Source organism: Leuresthes tenuis, unplaced genomic scaffold (assembly GCF_036924035.1).
Source record: "Leuresthes tenuis unplaced genomic scaffold, fLeuTen1.0.hap1 SCAF_7, whole genome shotgun sequence".
Classification (NCBI taxonomy): domain Eukaryota; kingdom Metazoa; phylum Chordata; class Actinopteri; order Atheriniformes; family Atherinopsidae; genus Leuresthes; species Leuresthes tenuis.
In genome coordinates, this window is record NW_027325361.1 from 1,828,343 (window position 1) to 1,848,917 (window position 20,575).

Genomic DNA, 20,575 nt, shown 5'->3' on the forward strand with positions numbered 1-20,575 from the left:
CCTGATGGAGCCTGACGGACTCTGACGGACTCTGTTGGACTCTGTTGGACTCTGTTGGACTCTGACGGATCTTCTGACGGATCTTCTCTTTGGTTGGACTTCTTGCAGTTTGGTTCTTGTTCGTGAGGAAAGCTGAAAACTTTCTGTAGAAGTATCTTCAGGTTATGTGTGCTCCTGATTTTATGTTTAGAGAAAAGACAAACAAAAAACCAAGAGAGCAGGAAAATATATACATGAAAATGGCTATATTTAGTGAATAAGATGCAGTTTGAGGTCTTTCAGTGTGGCTGGGACTGCCAGCATCCCTGCAGGTCGAACCCATTTCATCAGTTATAGGTGAGGATGGTTCCCAGAACACAGAGGAGCCTCTGAGCCGGGGATCAGGAGGAGGCCACAGTTTCACCCTGAACACAGTTTTCTGCAGCTTTACAGTCTGCCTGCCCCCCCCCCTGCTCTCCACAGTTTTCAGTCGATCGCACCGAGCCGTTCCCCTCGCTGCCGTGCCGCTGCGCCTCCTTCAGCTTCTCCGCCTCGGTGGCCTGCAGCTGCTGCATCAGCTCCTCCAGCTTGTGGGCTTTGCGCAGCTCGTTCTGCTGGATGATGGCGCAGAGGTGCTCCGTCAGCTGCTCCTTCACCTCCGTCTTCTTGTGCAGGTCCAGCTTGGCCGTCACATACTCGGCCTCGGCCTTCTCGTAGCGCTTCCTGTCAGGAAGACAGCAGAAGCTGCGGTTTAGGTCTCAGCTTCAAAGAAAGTTCAAAGCAACTTTTAACAGATCCAAGAAAATCCAGAAAAATCACTTTCATTCTCACCCGCTTTCTGTCAAAGTTTGAACTCTAATGAGCAGAAATGAAGCCAAAATTATGTGTTCAACACAGAAATAAAACTCTGGAAGCATTTAGATTCTGATGAGGACGAAACGCTGCTTTGCTGCTCAAATCCAGAGAGAATAAAGCCGTTTTTAGAGCTGAAACCGAGGAATCTGACAGCAGAAAAGACTCTTTTAATCTCTGACAAACGTGCACATTTTGTTGGTTTTTTAGAGCTGAAACAAACGTGCACATTTTGCTGGTTTAATCTCTAACAAACGTGCACATTTTGCTGGTTTAATCTCTAACAAACGTGCACATTTTGCTGTTTTTTAAGAGCTGAAACAAACGTGCACATTTTGCTGGTTTAATCTCTAACAAACGTGCACATTTTGCTGGTTTAATCTCTAACAAACGTGCACATTTTGCTGTTTTTTAAGAGCTGAAACAAACGTGCACATTTTGCTGGTTTAATCTCTAACAAACGTGCACATTTTGCTGGTTTTTTAGAGCTGAAACTGAGGAATCTGACAGCAGAAAACACTCTTTTAATCTCTAACAAACGTGCACATTTTGCTGGTTTAAAACGTGCACATTTTGCTGGTTTAAAACGTGCACGTTTTGCTGCTGAGCAGCTCCAGCCACAGAGTCATTGCTGTAATTGTGAAGCGCAGAACAAGCTGTTTGGAAACATTGTGGTAACCGACCAGATGAAGTCAAACATGTTCAAAAGTCAAATTTCACGTCTGCAGCACAATCTCAACAACTGATTAAATCACGGTAATCATAACAGAGCTCGGCGTAATGAGCGCACCAAGGTCGGGTTCTTTCCCCGTTACACAAACATCTGCGAGCAGGAGGTCAGAGTCTCTGTGTGAGGCTGCAGTTGATCCGCTCACAGCTTTGTTTACAGCCACAGACTGAAAAAGAAAAGCACTTTTTCATGAGGTAAATGCTGCCGAAAGATAAAAGTTCCCCAAAGAAACACAGATACGCTGCATCAGGTCAAACGGGTTAAAGGTCGAGTGGAAAAAAGCGGCTTCGCTGGTGTGCTGGAGCAGAGCTGCAGCCCGTGTGCACGGATCTGTGCACGGATCTGTGCACGACAGCCCGGGCACACGAGTACTGGAGCTGAGCTGCAGAGGGCAGCGTCCAGTAACCGACCGGTAACCGGTGATCTGGTTTAAAACGGCTGCTGCGGCTGGAAATGAAGCCAAAGCACCTCAAAAAACGGGATTTTCAGAAATACACCCAAAACAGATGGAAACCAAGGAATAAAACTTGTTTTCAGACACATTTCAAAAGGGCCAATGAGCGTTTTATACGCCACAATACAAGAGGTTTAAGCTGAGAAGCATTTAAGGTGCACTAGGCCCAAATATTAGCTGTTCCACCTTAAGAAAGGCTCATCCTCAAAGTTTTAGAAAGCTTAAAGCCACCCAAGCTTTTCCTCCTGTGAGTCAGTCCAACAGCGCTTTGAACTGTTGCCTTTAAAGGCAGAAATGTGATGCCATGTGTCCTCAGGATGAAGCCGAGGGAAGCCTGTAAAGGGAGAATACCAGCGGCCCAAGTGTAGAGCCCTGCGGGACTCCACAGGCTGAGGAGAAAACTCGTCTGTCAGGCTGAAAGCATCCAGACTCACTCTGACGGAGCTTCAACCTGCATCTGATGGAGCTTTAACCTGCATCTGATGGAGCTTTAACCTGCGTCTGATGGAGCTTTAACCTGCGTCTGATGGAGCTTTAACCTGCGTCTGATGGAGCTTTAACCTGCGTCTGATGGAGCTTTAACCTGCGTCTGATGGAGCTTTAACCTGCGTCTGATGGAGCTTTAACCTGCGTCTGATGGAGCTTTAAGCTGCATCTGATGGAGCTTTAAGCTGCATCTGATGGAGCTTTAACCTGCGTCTGACGGAGCTTTAAGCTGCGTCTGATGGAGCTTTAACCTGCGTCTGACGGAGCTTTAACTTGCGTCTGACGGAGCTTTAAGCTGCGTCTGATGGAGCTTTAACCTGCGTCTGACGGAGCTTTAACTTGCATCTGACGGAGCTTTAACCGGCGTCTGACGGAGCTTTAACCTGCGTCTGACGGAGCTTTAACCTGCATCTGACGGAGCTTTAAGCTGCATCTGATGGAGCTTTAAGCTGCATCTGACGGAGCTTTAACCGGCGTCTGACGGAGCTTTAACCTGCATCTGATGGAGCTTTAACCTGCATCTGATGGAGCTTTAACCTGCATCTGATGGAGCTTTAACCTGCATCTGGTGGAGCTTTAACCTGCGTCTGACGGAGCTTTAACCTGCGTCTGACGGAGCTTTAAGCTGCATCTGACGGAGCTTTAACCGGCGTCTGACGGAGCTTTAACCTGCATCTGACGGAGCTTTAACCTGCATCTGATGGAGCTTTAACCTGCGTCTGATGGAGCTTTAACCTGCATCTGATGGAGCTTTAACCTGCATCTGATGGAGCTTTAACCTGCATCTGGTGGAGCTTTAACCTGCGTCTGACGGAGCTTTAAGCTGCATCTGACGGAGCTTTAACCGGCGTCTGACGGAGCTTTAACCTGCATCTGACGGAGCTTTAACCTGCATCTGATGGAGCTTTAACCTGCATCTGATGGAGCTTTAACCTGCATCTGATGGAGCTTTAACCTGCATCTGATGGAGCTTTAACCTGCATCTGATGGAGCTTTAACCTGCATCTGGTGGAGCTTTAACCTGCGTCTGACGGAGCTTTAACCTGCGTCTGACGGAGCTTTAAGCTGCATCTGACGGAGCTTTAACCGGCGTCTGACGGAGCTTTAACCTGCATCTGACGGAGCTTTAACCTGCATCTGAAGGAGCTTTAACCTGCATCTGATGGAGCTTTAACCTGCATCTGAAGGAGCTTTAACCTGCATCTGATGGCGCTTTAACCTGCATCTGATGGAGCTTTAACCTGCATCTGGTGGAGCTTTAACCTGCATCTGACGGAGCTTTAACCTGCATCTGACGGAGCTTTAACCTGCATCTGAAGGAGCTTTAACCTGCATCTGATGGAGCTTTAACCTGCATCTGAAGGAGCTTTAACCTGCATCTGATGGCGCTTTAACCTGCGTCTGACGGAGCTTTAACCTGCGTCTGACGGAGCTTTAAGCTGCATCTGACGGAGCTTTAACCGGCGTCTGACGGAGCTTTAACCTGCATCTGACGGAGCTTTAACCTGCATCTGACGGAGCTTTAACCTGCATCTGAGGTCAGAGTCTCTGTGTGAGGCTGCAGTTGATCCGCTCACAGCTTTGTTTACAGCCACAGACTGAAAAAGAAAAGCACTTTTTCATGAGGTAAATGCTGCCGAAAGATAAAAGATCCCAAAGAAACACAGATATACTGCATCAGGTCAAACGGGTTAAAGGTCGAGTGGAAAAAAGCGGCTTCGCTGGGGTGCTGGAGCAGAGCTGCAGCCCGTGTGCACGGATCTGTGCACGGATCTGTGCACGACAGCCCGGGCACACGAGTACTGGAGCTGAGCTGCAGAGGGCAGCGTCCAGTAACCGGCCGGTAACCGGTGATCTGGTTTAAAACGGCTGCTGCGGCTGGAAATGAAGCCAAAGCACCTCAAAAAACGGGATTTTCAGAAATACACCCAAAACAGATGGAAACCAAGGAATAAAACTTGTTTTCAGACACATTTCAAAAGGGCCAATGAGCGTTTTATACGCCACAATACAAAAGGTTTAAGCGGAGAAGCATTTAAGGTGCACTAGGCCCAAATATTAGCTGTTCCACCTTAAGAAAGGCTCATCCTCAAAGTTTTAGAAAGCTTAAAGCCACCCAAGCTTTTCCTCCTGTGAGTCAGTCCAACAGCGCTTTGAACTGTTGCCTTTAAAGGCAGAAATGTGATGCCATGTGTCCTCAGGATGAAGCCGAGGGAAGCCTGTAAAGGGAGAATACCAGCGGCCCAAGTGTAGAGCCCTGCGGGACTCCACAGGCTGAGGAGAAAACTCGTCTGTCAGGCTGAAAGCATCCAGACTCACTCTGACGGAGCTTCAACCTGCATCTGATGGAGCTTTAACCTGCATCTGATGGAGCTTTAACCTGCGTCTGATGGAGCTTTAACCTGCGTCTGATGGAGCTTTAACCTGCGTCTGATGGAGCTTTAACCTGCGTCTGATGGAGCTTTAACCTGCGTCTGATGGAGCTTTAACCTGCGTCTGATGGAGCTTTAACCTGCGTCTGATGGAGCTTTAACCTGCGTCTGATGGAGCTTTAACCTGCGTCTGATGGAGCTTTAACCTGCATCTGATGGAGCTTTAACCTGCGTCTGATGGAGCTTTAACCTGCGTCTGATGGAGCTTTAACCTGCGTCTGATGGAGCTTTAACCTGCGTCTGATGGAGCTTTAACCTGCGTCTGATGGAGCTTTAACCTGCATCTGATGGAGCTTTAACCTGCATCTGATGGAGCTTTAACCTGCATCTGATGGAGCTTTAACCTGCGTCTGATGGAGCTTTAACCTGCGTCTGATGGAGCTTTAACCTGCGTCTGATGGAGCTTTAAGCTGCATCTGATGGAGCTTTAACCTGCGTCTGACGGAGCTTTAAGCTGCGTCTGATGGAGCTTTAACCTGCGTCTGACGGAGCTTTAACTTGCGTCTGACGGAGCTTTAAGCTGCGTCTGATGGAGCTTTAACCTGCGTCTGACGGAGCTTTAACTTGCATCTGACGGAGCTTTAACCGGCGTCTGACGGAGCTTTAACCTGCATCTGACGGAGCTTTAACCTGCGTCTGAAGGAGCTTTAACCTGCATCTGATGGCGCTTTAACCTGCATCTGATGGAGCTTTAACCTGCATCTGGTGGAGCTTTAACCTGCGTCTGACGGAGCTTTAACCTGCGTCTGACGGAGCTTTAAGCTGCATCTGACGGAGCTTTAACCGGCGTCTGACGGAGCTTTAACCTGCATCTGACGGAGCTTTAACCTGCGTCTGACGGAGCTTCAACCTGCGTCTGACGGAGCTTTAACCTGCGTCTGACGGAGCTTTAACCTGCGTCTGACGGAGCTTTAACCTGCGTCTGACGGAGCTTCAACCTGCGTCTGACGGAGCTTCAACCTGCGTCTGACGGAGCTTTAACCTGCATCTGACGGAGCTTTAACCGGCGTCTGACGGAGCTTTAACCTGCATCTGACGGAGCTTTAACCTGCATCTGACGGAGCTTTAACCTGCATCTGAAGGAGCTTTAACCTGCATCTGATGGAGCTTTAACCTGCATCTGAAGGAGCTTTAACCTGCATCTGATGGAGCTTTAACCTGCATCTGGTGGAGCTTTAACCTGCGTCTGACGGAGCTTTAACCTGCGTCTGACGGAGCTTTAAGCTGCATCTGACGGAGCTTTAACCGGCGTCTGACGGAGCTTTAAGCTGCATCTGACGGAGCTTTAACCGGCGTCTGACGGAGCTTTAACCTGCATCTGACGGAGCTTTAACCTGCATCTGACGGAGCTTTAACCTGCATCTGAAGGAGCTTTAACCTGCATCTGGTGGAGCTTTAACCTGCGTCTGATGGAGCTTTAACCTGCATCTGATGGAGCTTTAACCTGCGTCTGATGGAGCTTTAACCTGCATCTGACGGAGCTTTAACCTGCATCTGATGGAGCTTTAACCTGCATCTGATGGAGCTTTAACCTGCATCTGAAGGAGCTTTAACCTGCATCTGATGGAGCTTTAACCTGCATCTGGTGGATGTTACCCTGAGCTGTGATTCCTGGAACTGTTCCTGGTTCCAGGCAGTTATTTCCAGGACAGAATCGGGTCTGTTTTTAATGTTTAAGGTCTGTTTTTAAGCTGCCTGAAGGTCACAGACATGATTTTATGCTCTGGAGATGATGGAATATTTAAAGTCTTCAACTTCAGCAGATTGTTGAACCTCTGCCCATCCTCACCTCTGAGAGACTCTGCCTCTCTCAGGTGCTTTTTATGCCCAGTCATGCTGCTCATTAACCTGATCAGCTACACCTTCCTCCAGCTGTTTCTCTTCAGCACCACTTACATTTTCAGCCTTTTCTTGCTGGTATTTTTCACAGAACAGTAAAAACGTCTCACATTGAACACTATTGTGAGTAAACTATTGGTTTAGGATTGCATTTTGTTTTTGTTTCACACGGCGTCCCATCTTTTCTTTTTTTAAGGCGGTCTGTAAGAACAGCAGCTGATCCATCCCAAACTGCAGGCTTTTCCTTTATTAAATACACATTCATTGATCTATAAATCTGCTCGAGATGATGCTGCAGTGACACCGATTAGGAATTAAAGCTTTCACACACTTTCAGTCTGACAGAAAGATTAAAACACTCATATTTTCAGGACTATCTTCTGCTCTTTTTGGTAAAAAATGTGATTGATCGTCACATATCCAGAGCCAGAACACCTGAGTGGACTTTCAGAGTCTTTATTGTCAGGGTTGGAGGAGCTAAAGCCAGAAAGTGAGCGTCCAGCCTTCGCAGATACAGCTCCTCAGCAGCTAAGTGCATCTAAAGAACTCTACTGAGATCCAGTTTCTGTGATAGCTGTATAACGTGCTGCTGCTGTACCTCGCTGCAGTGTAGTCCCAGCTGGCTTCCTCGATCCTTCCTCTCAGGATGTCGATGTCGTTGGACACCATGTCATCCAGCGCCTGCAGCTCCTTCTGGATCCTCTTCAGCTTCACGGCCTCGGCTTGAGTCTGTTTGGATCTGCAGACAACCACAGAACTCATGCAAATTCTCCTTTCTGCTTTGTTCTTGGCCTTCAGTGCAGAGGATCACTTCCATCTGCTCCGACGCCACACAAGCTGCACTTACTTCTCAGCGATGGTTTTTGCCAGCAGAGCTTTTTTGCGTTTGTTCCCCTCTTCAATGAGTTTTTGTTCCTGCTGAAGCTGCTCCAGACGCGTCTTCTCCCGTCTGTAAAGACAAACCAAAAGCAGGTGAAGACGCAGCGTTTCTCACAGAAACAGCATTCAAACACCACCACACCGAGCTCAAAGCAGCCCTCCAACCACTCCAGACTCCCTGCAGCCACGCTGTAAATATCCATCTCAGCTCTGAGACATGAACTCCCTCCATAAGGTTCTCCCAGCTGCTGACACGGTGAATTCCACCTTTTCATCGTCAGTCCAACATCTGAAGATGTTCACCTGAAGGTTTTCCTTTTCCAGGTTCCTCCGCTGAGGGAACAGCTCTGCAGCTTGTCTGTCTGGATGTTGGTTATCGGGATGATGCCGACGCCACCGAGCAGAATTTCCTGAGACTTGGACCCTGGGTCAGGGAAGAAGCTGGTAAATTCAGGCCTCTTCTTCTTCTGGCCGTCTGACCTCCTGCCTCCATTCTTTTCCTCCTGCCTGACAGCTGCGTTTCAGCAGATTGTTGAACCTCTGCCCATCCTCACCTCTGAGAGACTCTGCCTCTCTCAGGTCCTCTTTTTTATACCCAGTCATGCTGCTCATTAACCTGATCAGCTACACCTTCCTCCAGCTGTTTCTCTTCAGCACCACTTACATTTTCAGCCTTTTCTTGCTGGTATTTTTCACAGAACATTAAAAACGTCTCACATTGAACACTGTTGTGAGTAAACTATTGGTTTAGGATTGCATTTTGTTTCCGTTTCACACGGCGTCCCATCTTTTCTTTTTTAAGGCGGTCTGATCCATCCCAAACTGCAGGCTTTTCCTTTATTAAAACATTCATTGATCTATAAATCTGCTCGAGATGATGCTGCAGTGACACCGATTAGAAATTAAAGCATTCACACACTTTCAGTCTGACAGAAAGATTAAAACACTCATATTTTCAGGACTATCTTCTGCTCTTTTTGGTAAAAAACTCCAGATCCACGACTGGAATTGATCGTCATCCAGAGCCAGAACACCTGAGTGGACTTTCAGAGTCTTTACTGTCAGGGTTCATCTTTTCCTCCTGCCTGGCAGCTCCGTCTTCAACATCCAGCATCCAATAAACCCTCTTTCCCTCCTCTGGACATGTCCAAACCGTCGAAGCCTTCATTCTCTCACTTCCAAACAGTTGGACTGGAGCCGACTCTGATAAACTAATTTCTAAGCTAGAAATTCAGAAAAGAAATAAAGAATCTGGACTCTTGACAAAGCTGTTTGAGATAAAAAAAACTAAAGCATCTGAAGGTTTATTGAATGGGAACTCCATGACGTGCTATTTGGGGTCATTTTGAGTCTCAGCAGGTTTGTCTGATGCTTCAGAGGGAAAACTAACATGTGGAAGCTAAACTGAGTCCTGGAGCTAATACAGATAATAAAACGACACTAATCAGTGATAGTTCTTTAATGACCTGCTTATTATCAGTGGGTCCTTCTTCTTCCATCAACACAGCCTTGACCCGTTGAAGCATGACCTCCATCAAATCCCTGAAGGGCTGCTGAAGGGCTGCTGAAGGGCAGCAGAAGGGCTGCTGAAGGGCTGCTGAAGGGCTGCTGAAGGGCTGCTGCTGTGGTATCCATGTGGAACCAGATTTGTTTGTCCAGCACATCCCACACAAGCCTGACTGGACTGAGATCTGTAGAACATCTCAAATTCTTTCCTGTGGTCCTCAGAACGTTCCCGAGCCTCGTTTCCTGCCTGGCAGAGTGCATTATTCTTCTGAAAGAGACCTCTGCCAACAGGGAACGCCACTTCCATGAGGCGGTGCAGCTGGTGGGCAGCAGTGCCATGTGGGAACCTCCCAAAGGGATGAATAACGTCTCCTCCAGGTAAACGACACACTGACCCAGCCTTCTGTGGAATAACACCAGGAAAAGGAAACTCCATGGCGGTCCATCCATAGTTCATTCTGTTCGCACTGATCGGATCTCAGCTGCGTTCTGACACCTATCAGAACCAGCTTTAAGCTGTTCTCTCCTCTCCAGGAACACCAGGGAGCCCTGGCCATCCAAACGCCATCCTAACCGCTGCTGATCTGAACCGCTGCAGCAGCAGAGAAACTGTGACCCAGCGGTCAAGACATCCCAGTTTGGGCCTAAAAGAGTCCCTTAAATCCCTCCTTTTAACAGATTAATGTCAAAGACAACATATCGTAAGCAGCCAGACCTTCATCTAATTAAATCTAAAGCTCAAGTTTATGCAACAAAACACTCAGACTGCCATCTTTAAAGCGGATATGAAAGGAAGATCATACTAACAGTTCCACCTCTTGTTTCTCCAGCTCTTTCAGCACCGGGGTCGCCTCCTCTGCATCTGGCTGATGGTTCCCATCCGGCCTCATCACAGCGGGCTCCTGCCGCTCCAGTCTGACAGGGGGAGGTTCCGGCAGGGCAGCGGGCTGAGGTTCTTCCTTCGGGGGCGGTTTGGTGAGCTGTTGCTCCGGTGGGAGGCCAGGGGACCCGGCTCCTGCGGTCTTCTGGGCGGCTAACTGCAGGGCCCTCTCCCGCTGCAACTGCTGCCGACTCCGGCCGGCTGGAGGCGGTTTCCGCCCGCGGGCAGACGCTGAGTCTGAAAATAAATGCCGTCATGGTTACTTGACATTAGTGGTGACATGATAAAATATCACCGCCTGAGAAAGCCGAGGCAGACGCAGGCTCTGCTTCAGCGTTACCTTTCTGGTGCATCTTCCGCAGTTCTTCATCAGAAAACCCGGCCCAGCCGCTCATCCTCCGGCCTCGCACCGAAAACTCCCCCAGAAACACGGCGACAACAAAACATGCAGGAAATGGTCCGATTAATGACCGAAACCGCCCCCTGAAAAGTTTACAAACTCGAACGAGCGTTAAACTCCACCGCCATCTTTGTTTATGTGCCACGTTAAGGACCCAGAGCGGACCGGTGACGTTGAGGTCCCAGCTGCCGCCTGAACAAAAATAAACGCTGACTTTAAATCTCAACGAAATATAAGATTTATGCTACTGGGTTTCAAAAGAATGCACATTTTTACAGTATGTTGGGTCACATTTTACGATTACATTTAAATGACTCAGACTGTGGCATCGATTAAAGGAAAGGCATATTTATGTCGTGCTCTATGGCTCCTCATTCAAACTATTCCTGACGTGATGAGAATGAATCAAACTAACATCACAGCATTTTACATTTTAGCATACATAGAAATCAATCTGTATTTAATAAGACGGTACCTAATCTGCATATTCGTGCATGTAATTTCAGTGATTTTCATTAACTACCAAAACTTAATCGTTAATAGTGCTCGGTTAAAAATGAGAGTGCTTTCTCAGTCTAAAGCTTTCTTTTCTCTCTTTCTCTAAATAAGATTGTTTCTAATAACTGGAGCTTAAAAATGTATTACTGCGGGGTTTTAACCGGTATCACAGAGATTAAGAAAAGCTATGGATAAGAAATAAATAAATAAATTAAGTATAAATATGTCAAAAGATGTAAGTATAGTTTAAAAAGTGCTTTTTTGCCATTTGAATTTTCAAAAGGCCAGCTTTTACTGATCCATTTTAGTGTTGTTTTATCATTATTATGTCACTGAGGCTGCATTTATTTGATTTTGACTGGAAATAAAAAAGATTCCTGTAGAAAACTGGGAGGAAGAAAATATTTAGGAAATGAATGTAGCATCAGAAAGTACATATAACATATAAAGGAAATATATGTAGCACTTTATGATCAAATGAAGCATTTGATTTAGCTCTAAAGTGGACATTTTTTAAATAAAATGAGGTATTTATTGGACTTTTATTATTGGATCTATATATTATGCTTATGTAGTTACTTCAGGGTTTATTTGACAACCATATTCGATCATATCTTTACATTATGTTACTGTAATCATGTCTAAATCGTAGCCAGATGAGCATATTGGTGCTTAAAAATATACTTTACAGAATTTGATGAACATCTGTGTTTAATATCCCAACAAAATAAAGAATTTTCAGCGTAACTTTGTCCAACATTGTTCTATAAACGAATGCAAATATGCAGAATTTTTAGGTATTTATCTCTGATGGACATTTTGGAAAACTGTAAATGTGAGTAATCAGTTTGGAAAGGTTCACAGTGACACTGAAGAGATAAAAGTGTTACTTTATTCACCTGTTGTGTCTCATCTTGATGACCGCAGGTTCACAGTTTAGATTTAAATTCAGATTTTTCGGCCATTTAAAATGAGATAACGTTCAATATGAACTTATCACAAATTTTGTTGCAGTTACACATTTGGCATCATTAGGATAAGGCAGTTTGATCCTTTCCTGAAGCATTATTCAGTGAGTTAGCGTCACGTTCCATGACTCCTTCAGAAGTTTAAAGGGCTGCCGGGGGCTCGGAGGGACCAGAGGTTAATTAAAGAACCACTTCGTGTGAAAGCTGCGTGAAATTTAAGTGCTTGTACTGCAAAGTGGAAGATAGACACCCTGTTGAGCGTGGATGATCAGAATCAATTTCAGCTTATTTTATTCATACAATTAGCAAGAAAAGCTACAAAAACAGAACTGAAAGATTATTTGTTTGTGAGGAACTGTTCAGCTCAGACCAGCTGTTTTAGTAAAAGAAGGTTGATCAAATGCAGCTTTATATCTGGTCAGTTTTCCTTGTTTTACCCGAAGAACAAAGCTGCTGGTGTAGAAATAATCAGTGTTTGTTAGCATTAAAGAGGAAGCTGTCTTACTCACACTCATCTGTTGGGAAGCAGGTGGAACAGGACTCATAAGTATTTACATGAAACTATGAAAGTTAGGGAGGATCGCATCCCTTTCTCCTGACAGATGGGGTTCATGAAGATGGAATATTCAGAAAGTTATTTTCCGTTTATGAATGTAGGAAGTATGAAGGTTGTATTAATCCTCTAACTTTGCTTTACTGCAGCTGCTCAGACTCTGTGATGGTGAGCAGTGAGATGTTTAACTCTAAGTTAAGGAGGACCAGATGACAGCATTTAGCAGAATTAGAGAGTTATCTGGTTCATTTGATCAGGAATGACTGATGTGATGATGCAGATTGTGTTAAAATAGCTTTAAATTTCACAGCTTCCTTCATATTCAGCCCATTTATCACATGTTTGTTAGTAATAACTGTCGTACTTTTCAGGCTGTTCTTCTCTCGTATCTCTGAATATTTTATGTTATTTATATTTTATATGTGAATATAAGTGTTATTTTGTAATTCTATTGTTGTTGTTCTCATGTTGTTTATGTGGAAATTTGGCTGAATGATGATGCTTGTGACCTGATTTAAAATGCAGCCTCACTTCTGCCAATCTGAAGCTTTTGTGTTTTATTTATATTCAGGTTTCATATTCCTCACAAAACTATAACCGGGTCACAGTTCATAAACTTAATAATAATAATAACAACAACAATAATAATAATAACAACAATAATAAAAACAATAATAATATTATTAATAACAATAAGAATAATAATAAGAAGAACAATAAGAAGAAGAACAATAATAATAATAATAATAATAATAACAATAATAAAAACAATAATATTATTATTAATAATAATAATAATAATAATAATAATAATAATAAGAACAATAATAATAATAATAATAATAAGAAGAACAATAATAATAATAATAAGAAGAAGAAGAAGAACAATAATAATAATAAGAAGAACAATAATAATAATAATAATAAGAAGAAGAAGAACAATAATAATAATAATATGCACTCTGAGAGCAGGAGTCCATAATTCAACATGATCCCTGATAATACAGTTTATACAATTCAACTTTGTGCTAAATATGCACATAAACTGCATCTATGGACCCTGTCAGCGATGGTTTAAGGACGTGGTTTAAAGACTCAACTTTGTCAGAGAAAAGAAATAAATCAGGTGAACATCAGGGCCAGATTCCTCCCCTGAGCCCCTCCACCCTGAAGCAGGAGCAGTTCCTGTTAAAGGGCCACAAAGGGGACCTTACACTATGAGAGGTTTGACCAAGGTGGGCAACTGGAACTGCAGCTAAGCTGAAGATTTCAGGAGCAAAGAAGCCAAACTAAGGAGCTAAAACACAGGAAGTAAACTGATCCACATGAGAACAAAGATCTGAAGTTAATTCCAACAGCAGTCGGGTGCAGAACCTGCAGATTTTCCAACCTGAAGACAAAGACGTTCACCTTTCTTTACGACTCCTGGAAGCTAATCTTAACCTCCTTTTGTCAGACGAAATTAAATCACATTGAGTCGTTACCGTTTATCTTTTGGCTGCATTTGATACAGATGCTTTCATTCATTAATTCAGCAAAAACAAAGGTCATGTGGTGAGGACCCAAAGGTGGGACTTCCTGAGGAAAGGCAGGTAGATGACAAAGGTTTATCTGAAAAGGCTCAAAGGATGAAAACTCAGAAGTGAAATAAAGAACTTTCTGACAAAAAAGTGACCAGATACAGGCAGGAGAAGAAACCAAAACCTGGAGAATGTTCTGAAGGAGAAGTGAAAATGAGACGATCAGCAACAGAAACCAGGTGAGAAAAGGCAGCGGTTAAACTAACAGAAGAACAGGATCTGACAAAGTAAAACAGGAAACAGCGAGAACCATAACATAGGAAAACCCCCACGGATCGTGACAAACTCCTGTTTCTACACTGGAAAATTCAGTTATCATAAAGTCCCAGAATGCTTTGCACTACAGCCCAAACTGAAGTAAATGTGAGCCAAACATTTTCTAACATGCTGCCATCTCTTTGAGATATAACTCTGTGATAATGAACCTGACTAATGGCTGTAAAACAGCTTTAAGTGATCAGACTCAGAATAAAAACTCCCCTTGTCCTGGAATCATCTCAATCAGGCCTCAGAGCCGGTTCCACCTGCAGGTCCAGCAGCTCGATCTTTAATGAGGCTGTTTTTATGGAGTGATTCACCTGTGACCATCACCTTCTGACTCATGCAAGCTGACGGCGAATCGTGTGAATCCCTGTAGTTTGGTCCCTGAAGTGACAGGAAACACGAAGGTTAACTCAGGCAGAATGCATCAGATTTGGTTTTTATTCCTTCCACTCATCACACACTGCAAAGATCTGGGTCCACCCCCCCCCCGAGGTTTCACAGGCAGCCTCTTTTTCCCAGTAATTGTAAAAGGTACCGACAGAAAGCGTCTCTTTGCCAGCTCGGAGGAGACAAAGCGATACAAAAACAATGACCTCTGCTTGGCAACTATAAAACCCGGCCTCCACATCTTTTTTGCATCTGGGGACCAATTACGTGCGAGTTAAAAGGCGAAACACCTCAGGAGGGCATAAATCGCCGGCAGAGTGGAGACAGAGCAGGCATGGAGGCCAGATGGCAGGCAGAGGGCCACTTTGGGCTGAGAGAGTGTTTTTCTGTCGGGCAGAAGATGGGACGGCCTCGGAGCCCTGATTAGGGAGAGCCAGAGGGACCACATGGCCCATTACTGGGATGACCTGTGGAGGCAAATCAGGGTTAAAAGTGGGGGAAGTGTACGAATCCCCTGTAGGAGTGGGTGGTGCTGGTGGGAGAGGAGGTGACTGACGACCTCACTTAGTTCAGAAGTTCAGCATTTTGTTACAGTTGAGTTAAACGGGTCGATTAAAACTTCCAAAGTCAAAAATCGGTGTTTTTACAGATTATATTTCATCTGAAGAAAAATCCTGCTTAATTTTTACTTTAGCTTTCCTTTACTTGACCTTTCTGGTTGAATCATGAATTCAAGTTTCTTTCTAACAGGGGAATTCATAAATCAAACTAAGCTGCATTTCTGTAGGAAACATCCTGTCACAAAGCTGCAGTTTGTGTTGTTCAGTTTGTTTAATTCAGCATTTTCTCTCAGATGAGTAATGCTTTGCAGCTGTCCAGCAACAGCTTCGTAACTTTAAGAGCAATTCTCTGCATTCAAATAGATTGTTGGATGTTGGATTTATTACTTTACGCCTTATTAAGAAAATGAGAAAAGACTATATGAACATAAAGTAACATCTAAAAAGGTTAAATGTACATTAAGTGTACCCAAATGAACTAAAAAGGCTAGTTTTCAGCAACAGACCCAGAAACACAAAGAATGTTTTAATTGCTCCAGATGCAGATGTCAGCATCTTTATTTATTAATTTATCATATTTAATTCTTTAAAAAAGTCTCAATGAGGTTTTTGCAAGAATAGAAGCAACATAACAAACTGTTAGCTTGTCCAGCTAATTAGCTAATTAGCTTATTAGCTAATCTAATGTAAAATAACTGAAAATACATGAAATATCCATCTTTTTAATTAGAAATTAGTTACATTTCACATAAAAAAGTCTATTATTACACATTTTAATTGAAATGTTCATTATTTTCCTGAAATTATGATAAATGAACCAAATCCACTCTGAACAAATGGACAGTTTTGCACGTCTCAGAACTTAAAGTTGATCAACCTTCTCTGTAAAATTCAAAGCTGATAGTATTTTTAATCCTTTAAAAACGCAGTTTCACTTGTTTTAGTTTAATGTTGTCACAAAGTGGAAGAAACTGAGGTAATAACCTGCATATATACAGTGTTTCTACAGGCTTCACAAGGTGGAATACTGACATCTGCCACCGTGAAAGATCTCTTGAAAGCATTCAAAACACTATTTTATGGAGCAATTGTTCTGGTGAATATTAAAAGATTGGGCTGTTCAGATATAAGATACCTGACTGACACTTTGGACTATTTTTCTGTCATTTTTCAGGACGAGGAGTCCACGGAGCAAACTTTTTCTCAGGAAAGAAAACACAAAGACGTCCCCAGCAAACAGTTTATATTAATGGTGGAAACTGCAACTGCACTTTGCACCTTTGGACTTATCATTGACCTTAAATTTAACCAAATTGTTGTCAGATTTTCTTATATTTTTATGTGTAAATAGAACATTTGAAACCTGAAAACCTCTGGATCACTAAAGTATTTCTCCATCTGTTATCTGACGGATCCGTTAACTGCTGAGGAATATTATCCTCACATATCGGTAATTAAAGAAAAGAAAACAGCTAAAAACTATTGATTTCACTTCGTTTTATTCCAAAATGTTTTCCTCTAGTGATGAGAAACCAAATTAACATTAATTACAAAGCCAAAGGGATCAGCTGTCATGTGATTTGTTCTTAGTTTTTAAAACAGCTAAATAAACGTTGATATTTTTGTAATATCTCGTCTTTTATATGTTTCAGAAATAAACCCCTAAAGATGTAAATCATGTATGCCTGAAAAAACCTCCAGAATTGCCTGGATTCTGAACCTAAATGTTGTTTCTCTCAAACTTCTCCTTCGTTTAGCACCATTATTGACCAAAAACATGCAACCTAACGTCTCAAAAGCTTGACGATTTGCTTTGAATTCAGTCGTCTTCACACACTGGAAACAGGAAGTAAAGCATAAACAGCCTTTCTGAGGAGACGAGCATCAGAGCCTGGAAAAAATTGAGGATGATTAGGGGTCAGGCCGTCAGTTTGGCTCTGAGCTGGAGGAACTGCTTTCTAATTGCTGTTTTAAAACATCTGTACGCAGAGTGGAGGCTGACCCCTCGGCCTTCGTCCCTCTTACCGGTCAGGGTGCCTCCTCTGCTCTTCTGACTTTCTTCTTTAATCTCCATCGCTCTCATCCTGCCATCTGCAGCCAGTTTGCTGCTAACCAGCAGCAGTTTCACCTCCAGTGTCTGTATCTCGGTTTCGGTTTTATTTCCTCCCTTTTTTCCTAGAACAGAAAAGTGCCATGTTTTTATCTGCTGACTCTAAACTTTTCATTTTGGAGCCTTTAAACAGAAACTCTACCGGCGGTTTTAAGCTCTCGAGCCTTGATTTGACTTGTTTATCATTAGCTTTGGCAATTTTTAAACAGTGTTTAACGAAATCAAACCATTTCTGACATAAGAAAGATACAATATGTTGCCAAAAGTATTCACTCACCCAACCAAATAGTTAAATTCAGGTGTTCCAGTGCCTTCCACGGCCACAGGTGTATGAATTAAAGCACCTCAGCATGGAGACTGCTTCCACAAACATCTGTAAAAGAAAGTGAATCCCAGCGTGGTACCCTGATAGGACCTGTGCAACAAGTCCAGTCCTGAAGTTTCCTCGCTGCTAAATACTCCAGTCAGCTGGATTATAACAGAGTGGAAGCGATTGGGAACGACAGCAGCTGAGCCAGGAAGTGGTCGGCCAGGTAAAAAGGCAGAGCGGGTCAGAGGTCGCCGACTTTCTGCAGAGTCCATCGCTACAGAACTTAAACTTTCTGATCATGTCCCGGTTCGGAGAGGTAGGACCCAGATGCAGCTCTTCCAAACGTAACAAGGTTTATTAACAAAAAACAGGACAAGGCCAAAAAACATAAAGCGCGGCAGAGCCGGATCAAAAATACTTAACTATGAAACAAAAACGAGAATAAGCGAAGGAACACAAAACAAGACTGAGATCGGCAAAACGAGACTTATCTGTGTGGCATAAAGTGAGGTAAGGATTCTGCAGCGACTGAAAGGAAACCAGAAGACTAAATACTGTGGAGGGAGTGATCAGTGAATGAGGAGCAGCTGGGAACAATGAGCCAGGTGACCTGAGTGAACCGAGGTGGGAAAAACGGGACTAGAACATAACTGAAACCATGATTAAACAAACTGTGACCGATAAAACATAGACTGTGACAGATCAGCTCAAGAACAGCGCGTAGAGAGCTTCATGGAATGGGTTTCCATGGTAACTGCATCCAAGCCGTACATCACCAGGTGCAATGCAAAGCGTCGGATGCAGCGATGTAAAGCACGCCGTCACTGGACTCCAGAGCAGTGGAGAAAGGCCATTCTGCAGATACGCCCTTTCAGACCCTGAGGGACCGCTTCAGTTCTGCAGCCATCCTCCGAGTTCCCGACGCCGAGCGGCGGTTCATCGTAGAGGTGGATGCATCTGACATGGGTGTAGGGGCTGTGCTGCCAGTGACCAGAAGATCCACCCATGTGCCTTTTTCTCTTGCCATCTCTCCCCAGCCGAGAGAAATTATGACATTGGTACCCGGGAGCTGTTGAACTGGCCCTGGAGGAGTGGCGGCACTGGCTGCAGGGAACCAAGCAACCCTTCCTGGTTTGGACGGACCACAAGAACCTGGAGTACATTCGAACCACAAAGAGACTCAACTCTCGACAGGCACGATGGGCCCTCTTCTTCACCAGGTTCAATTTCACCCTCTCCTACAGACCCGGCTCTGTCACGTCCAACCTGACGCTTTGTCACGTCAGTTCCAGAGGGAGGATGATGGCACCAGTGCTCCTGACACCATCCTTCTGTCCCTGTGTGTTGTGGCATCCCTGACTTGGGAAATTGAGGAGAAAGTAAGAGCTGCCACAGAGGGTCAGCCTGGTCCTAGTGCCTGCCCTACTGGTTGCTTATTCATGCCTGCAGCTCTGAGGTCGGATGTACTCCAGCGGGCCCGTGGTTCTAAGTTGACCTGCCATCCTGGGATCCAGAGAACCCGAGATGTCCTTCTACAACATTACAGGAGGACACCTGGGAGTATGACAAAGCCTGCCAGACCTGCAACCAGAATAAAACATCGCGTCAAGCACCATCCGGCCTCCTGCAGCCTCTCCCGGTGCCACATCACCCCCGGTCCCACATTTCAGTGGACTTTGTGACAGCCCTGCCACCATCGAATGAGAAGATGGCTATTCTTACTATTGTGGACCGCCTCTCTAAGATGGCCCACTTTGTGTCCTTGCCTAAGCTCCCATCAGCTAAAGAGACAGCCCAGCTGCTCCTCAACCACGTCTTCCGCCTTCATGGGATTCCTGTTGACGTGGTCTCGGACAGAGGGCCCCTGTTTTCATCAGTTCATCAGCTCTTGGGAGCCACGGCCAGTTTGTCATCCGGGTACCACCCGCAATCTAATGGCCAGGCTGAGAGGAAGACGGCCCTCCGGTGTATGGTGTCACAGAACCCATCCTCTTGGTCCCAGCATCTGTTGTGGGTGGAATATGCCCACAACACCCTGACCAGCTCCGCCACCGGTTTGTCTCCTTTCCAGCCTCCTCTCTTCCCAGCCCTGGAAGGGGAGGCCTCTTGCCCTTCAGCCTTCATGGAGCCATGCTAGGGCCTCCCTCCTGAAGGCGGCAGACCGATACTCCTCAGCAGCCAACCTCAAGCTCCACAATACCAGGTGGGCCAGAGGGTTTGGCTCTCCACCCGTGACCTTCCTCTGCGTGTGGAATCCAAGAAGCTGGCTCCCAAGTTTGTCAGGAAGGTCATCGAGAAGGTCAGCTGAAGCTCCCTCGGTCTATGACCCGACATAGTCAAGTCAAGCCCACCTCCCCCTCGCCTCATTGAATCATATATGCTATGCGCTGAGGGCTACGGTCCAGAGGAAAGATGTCATGTCATGTTTATGCATTTAGCAGACGCTTTTACAGGTAGGCAGGTAGGGTAAGGGGGTCTTGCCTAAGGACCCCTACTGGAGGTAATACCTTTCAACACAGATCTCCCACATGAAAGGTGGCAATCATACCACAATCCAGTCCTGGGTTCCTGCTCAACACATTGTGGACCGGGGTCTCATCCAAGACTTTCAGCAGCAACATCCGCCGGGGAACTCGCCTTCCTCACAACCTGAGGATGGGGAGTTCTCGGGATCTCCCGAGTTTTAACAGAATGATTCATTGTGAAAGTGAAGCTAAACTTCTTTCCAAAGGGATTAAAAGAAGAATCAAGCCGTATTTTAACCATGAAAACTGGTGTAAAACAGCTTCAACACACTTCCTGCTCTCACATATCTCCTTGTTCCCTCCCCTGATGATGGGTGTAACCAGCAGCTGCTGAACTAAACGGTTCTGTTCGCTGACCTGTTAATCATCTCAGAAAAGTTTAT

General features: G+C 44.9%; 1 protein-coding gene across 1 annotated transcript; it reads right to left on the bottom strand.

The window, feature by feature from the left end:
- Positions 1 to 218: 218 nt before the first annotated feature.
- Positions 219 to 10,570, bottom strand: gorab (golgin, rab6-interacting). Its single transcript, XM_072388637.1, has 5 exons — positions 10,378 to 10,570; positions 9,965 to 10,274; positions 7,620 to 7,721; positions 7,371 to 7,511; positions 219 to 702 (listed from the first exon to the last, which is right to left on the bottom strand). The coding sequence occupies exons 1-5, from the start codon at positions 10,430 to 10,432 to the stop codon at positions 381 to 383; spliced, it is 930 nt and encodes a 309-aa protein (XP_072244738.1). The 5' UTR covers positions 10,433 to 10,570; the 3' UTR covers positions 219 to 380.
- Between the last annotated feature and the right edge of the window lie 10,005 nt (positions 10,571 to 20,575).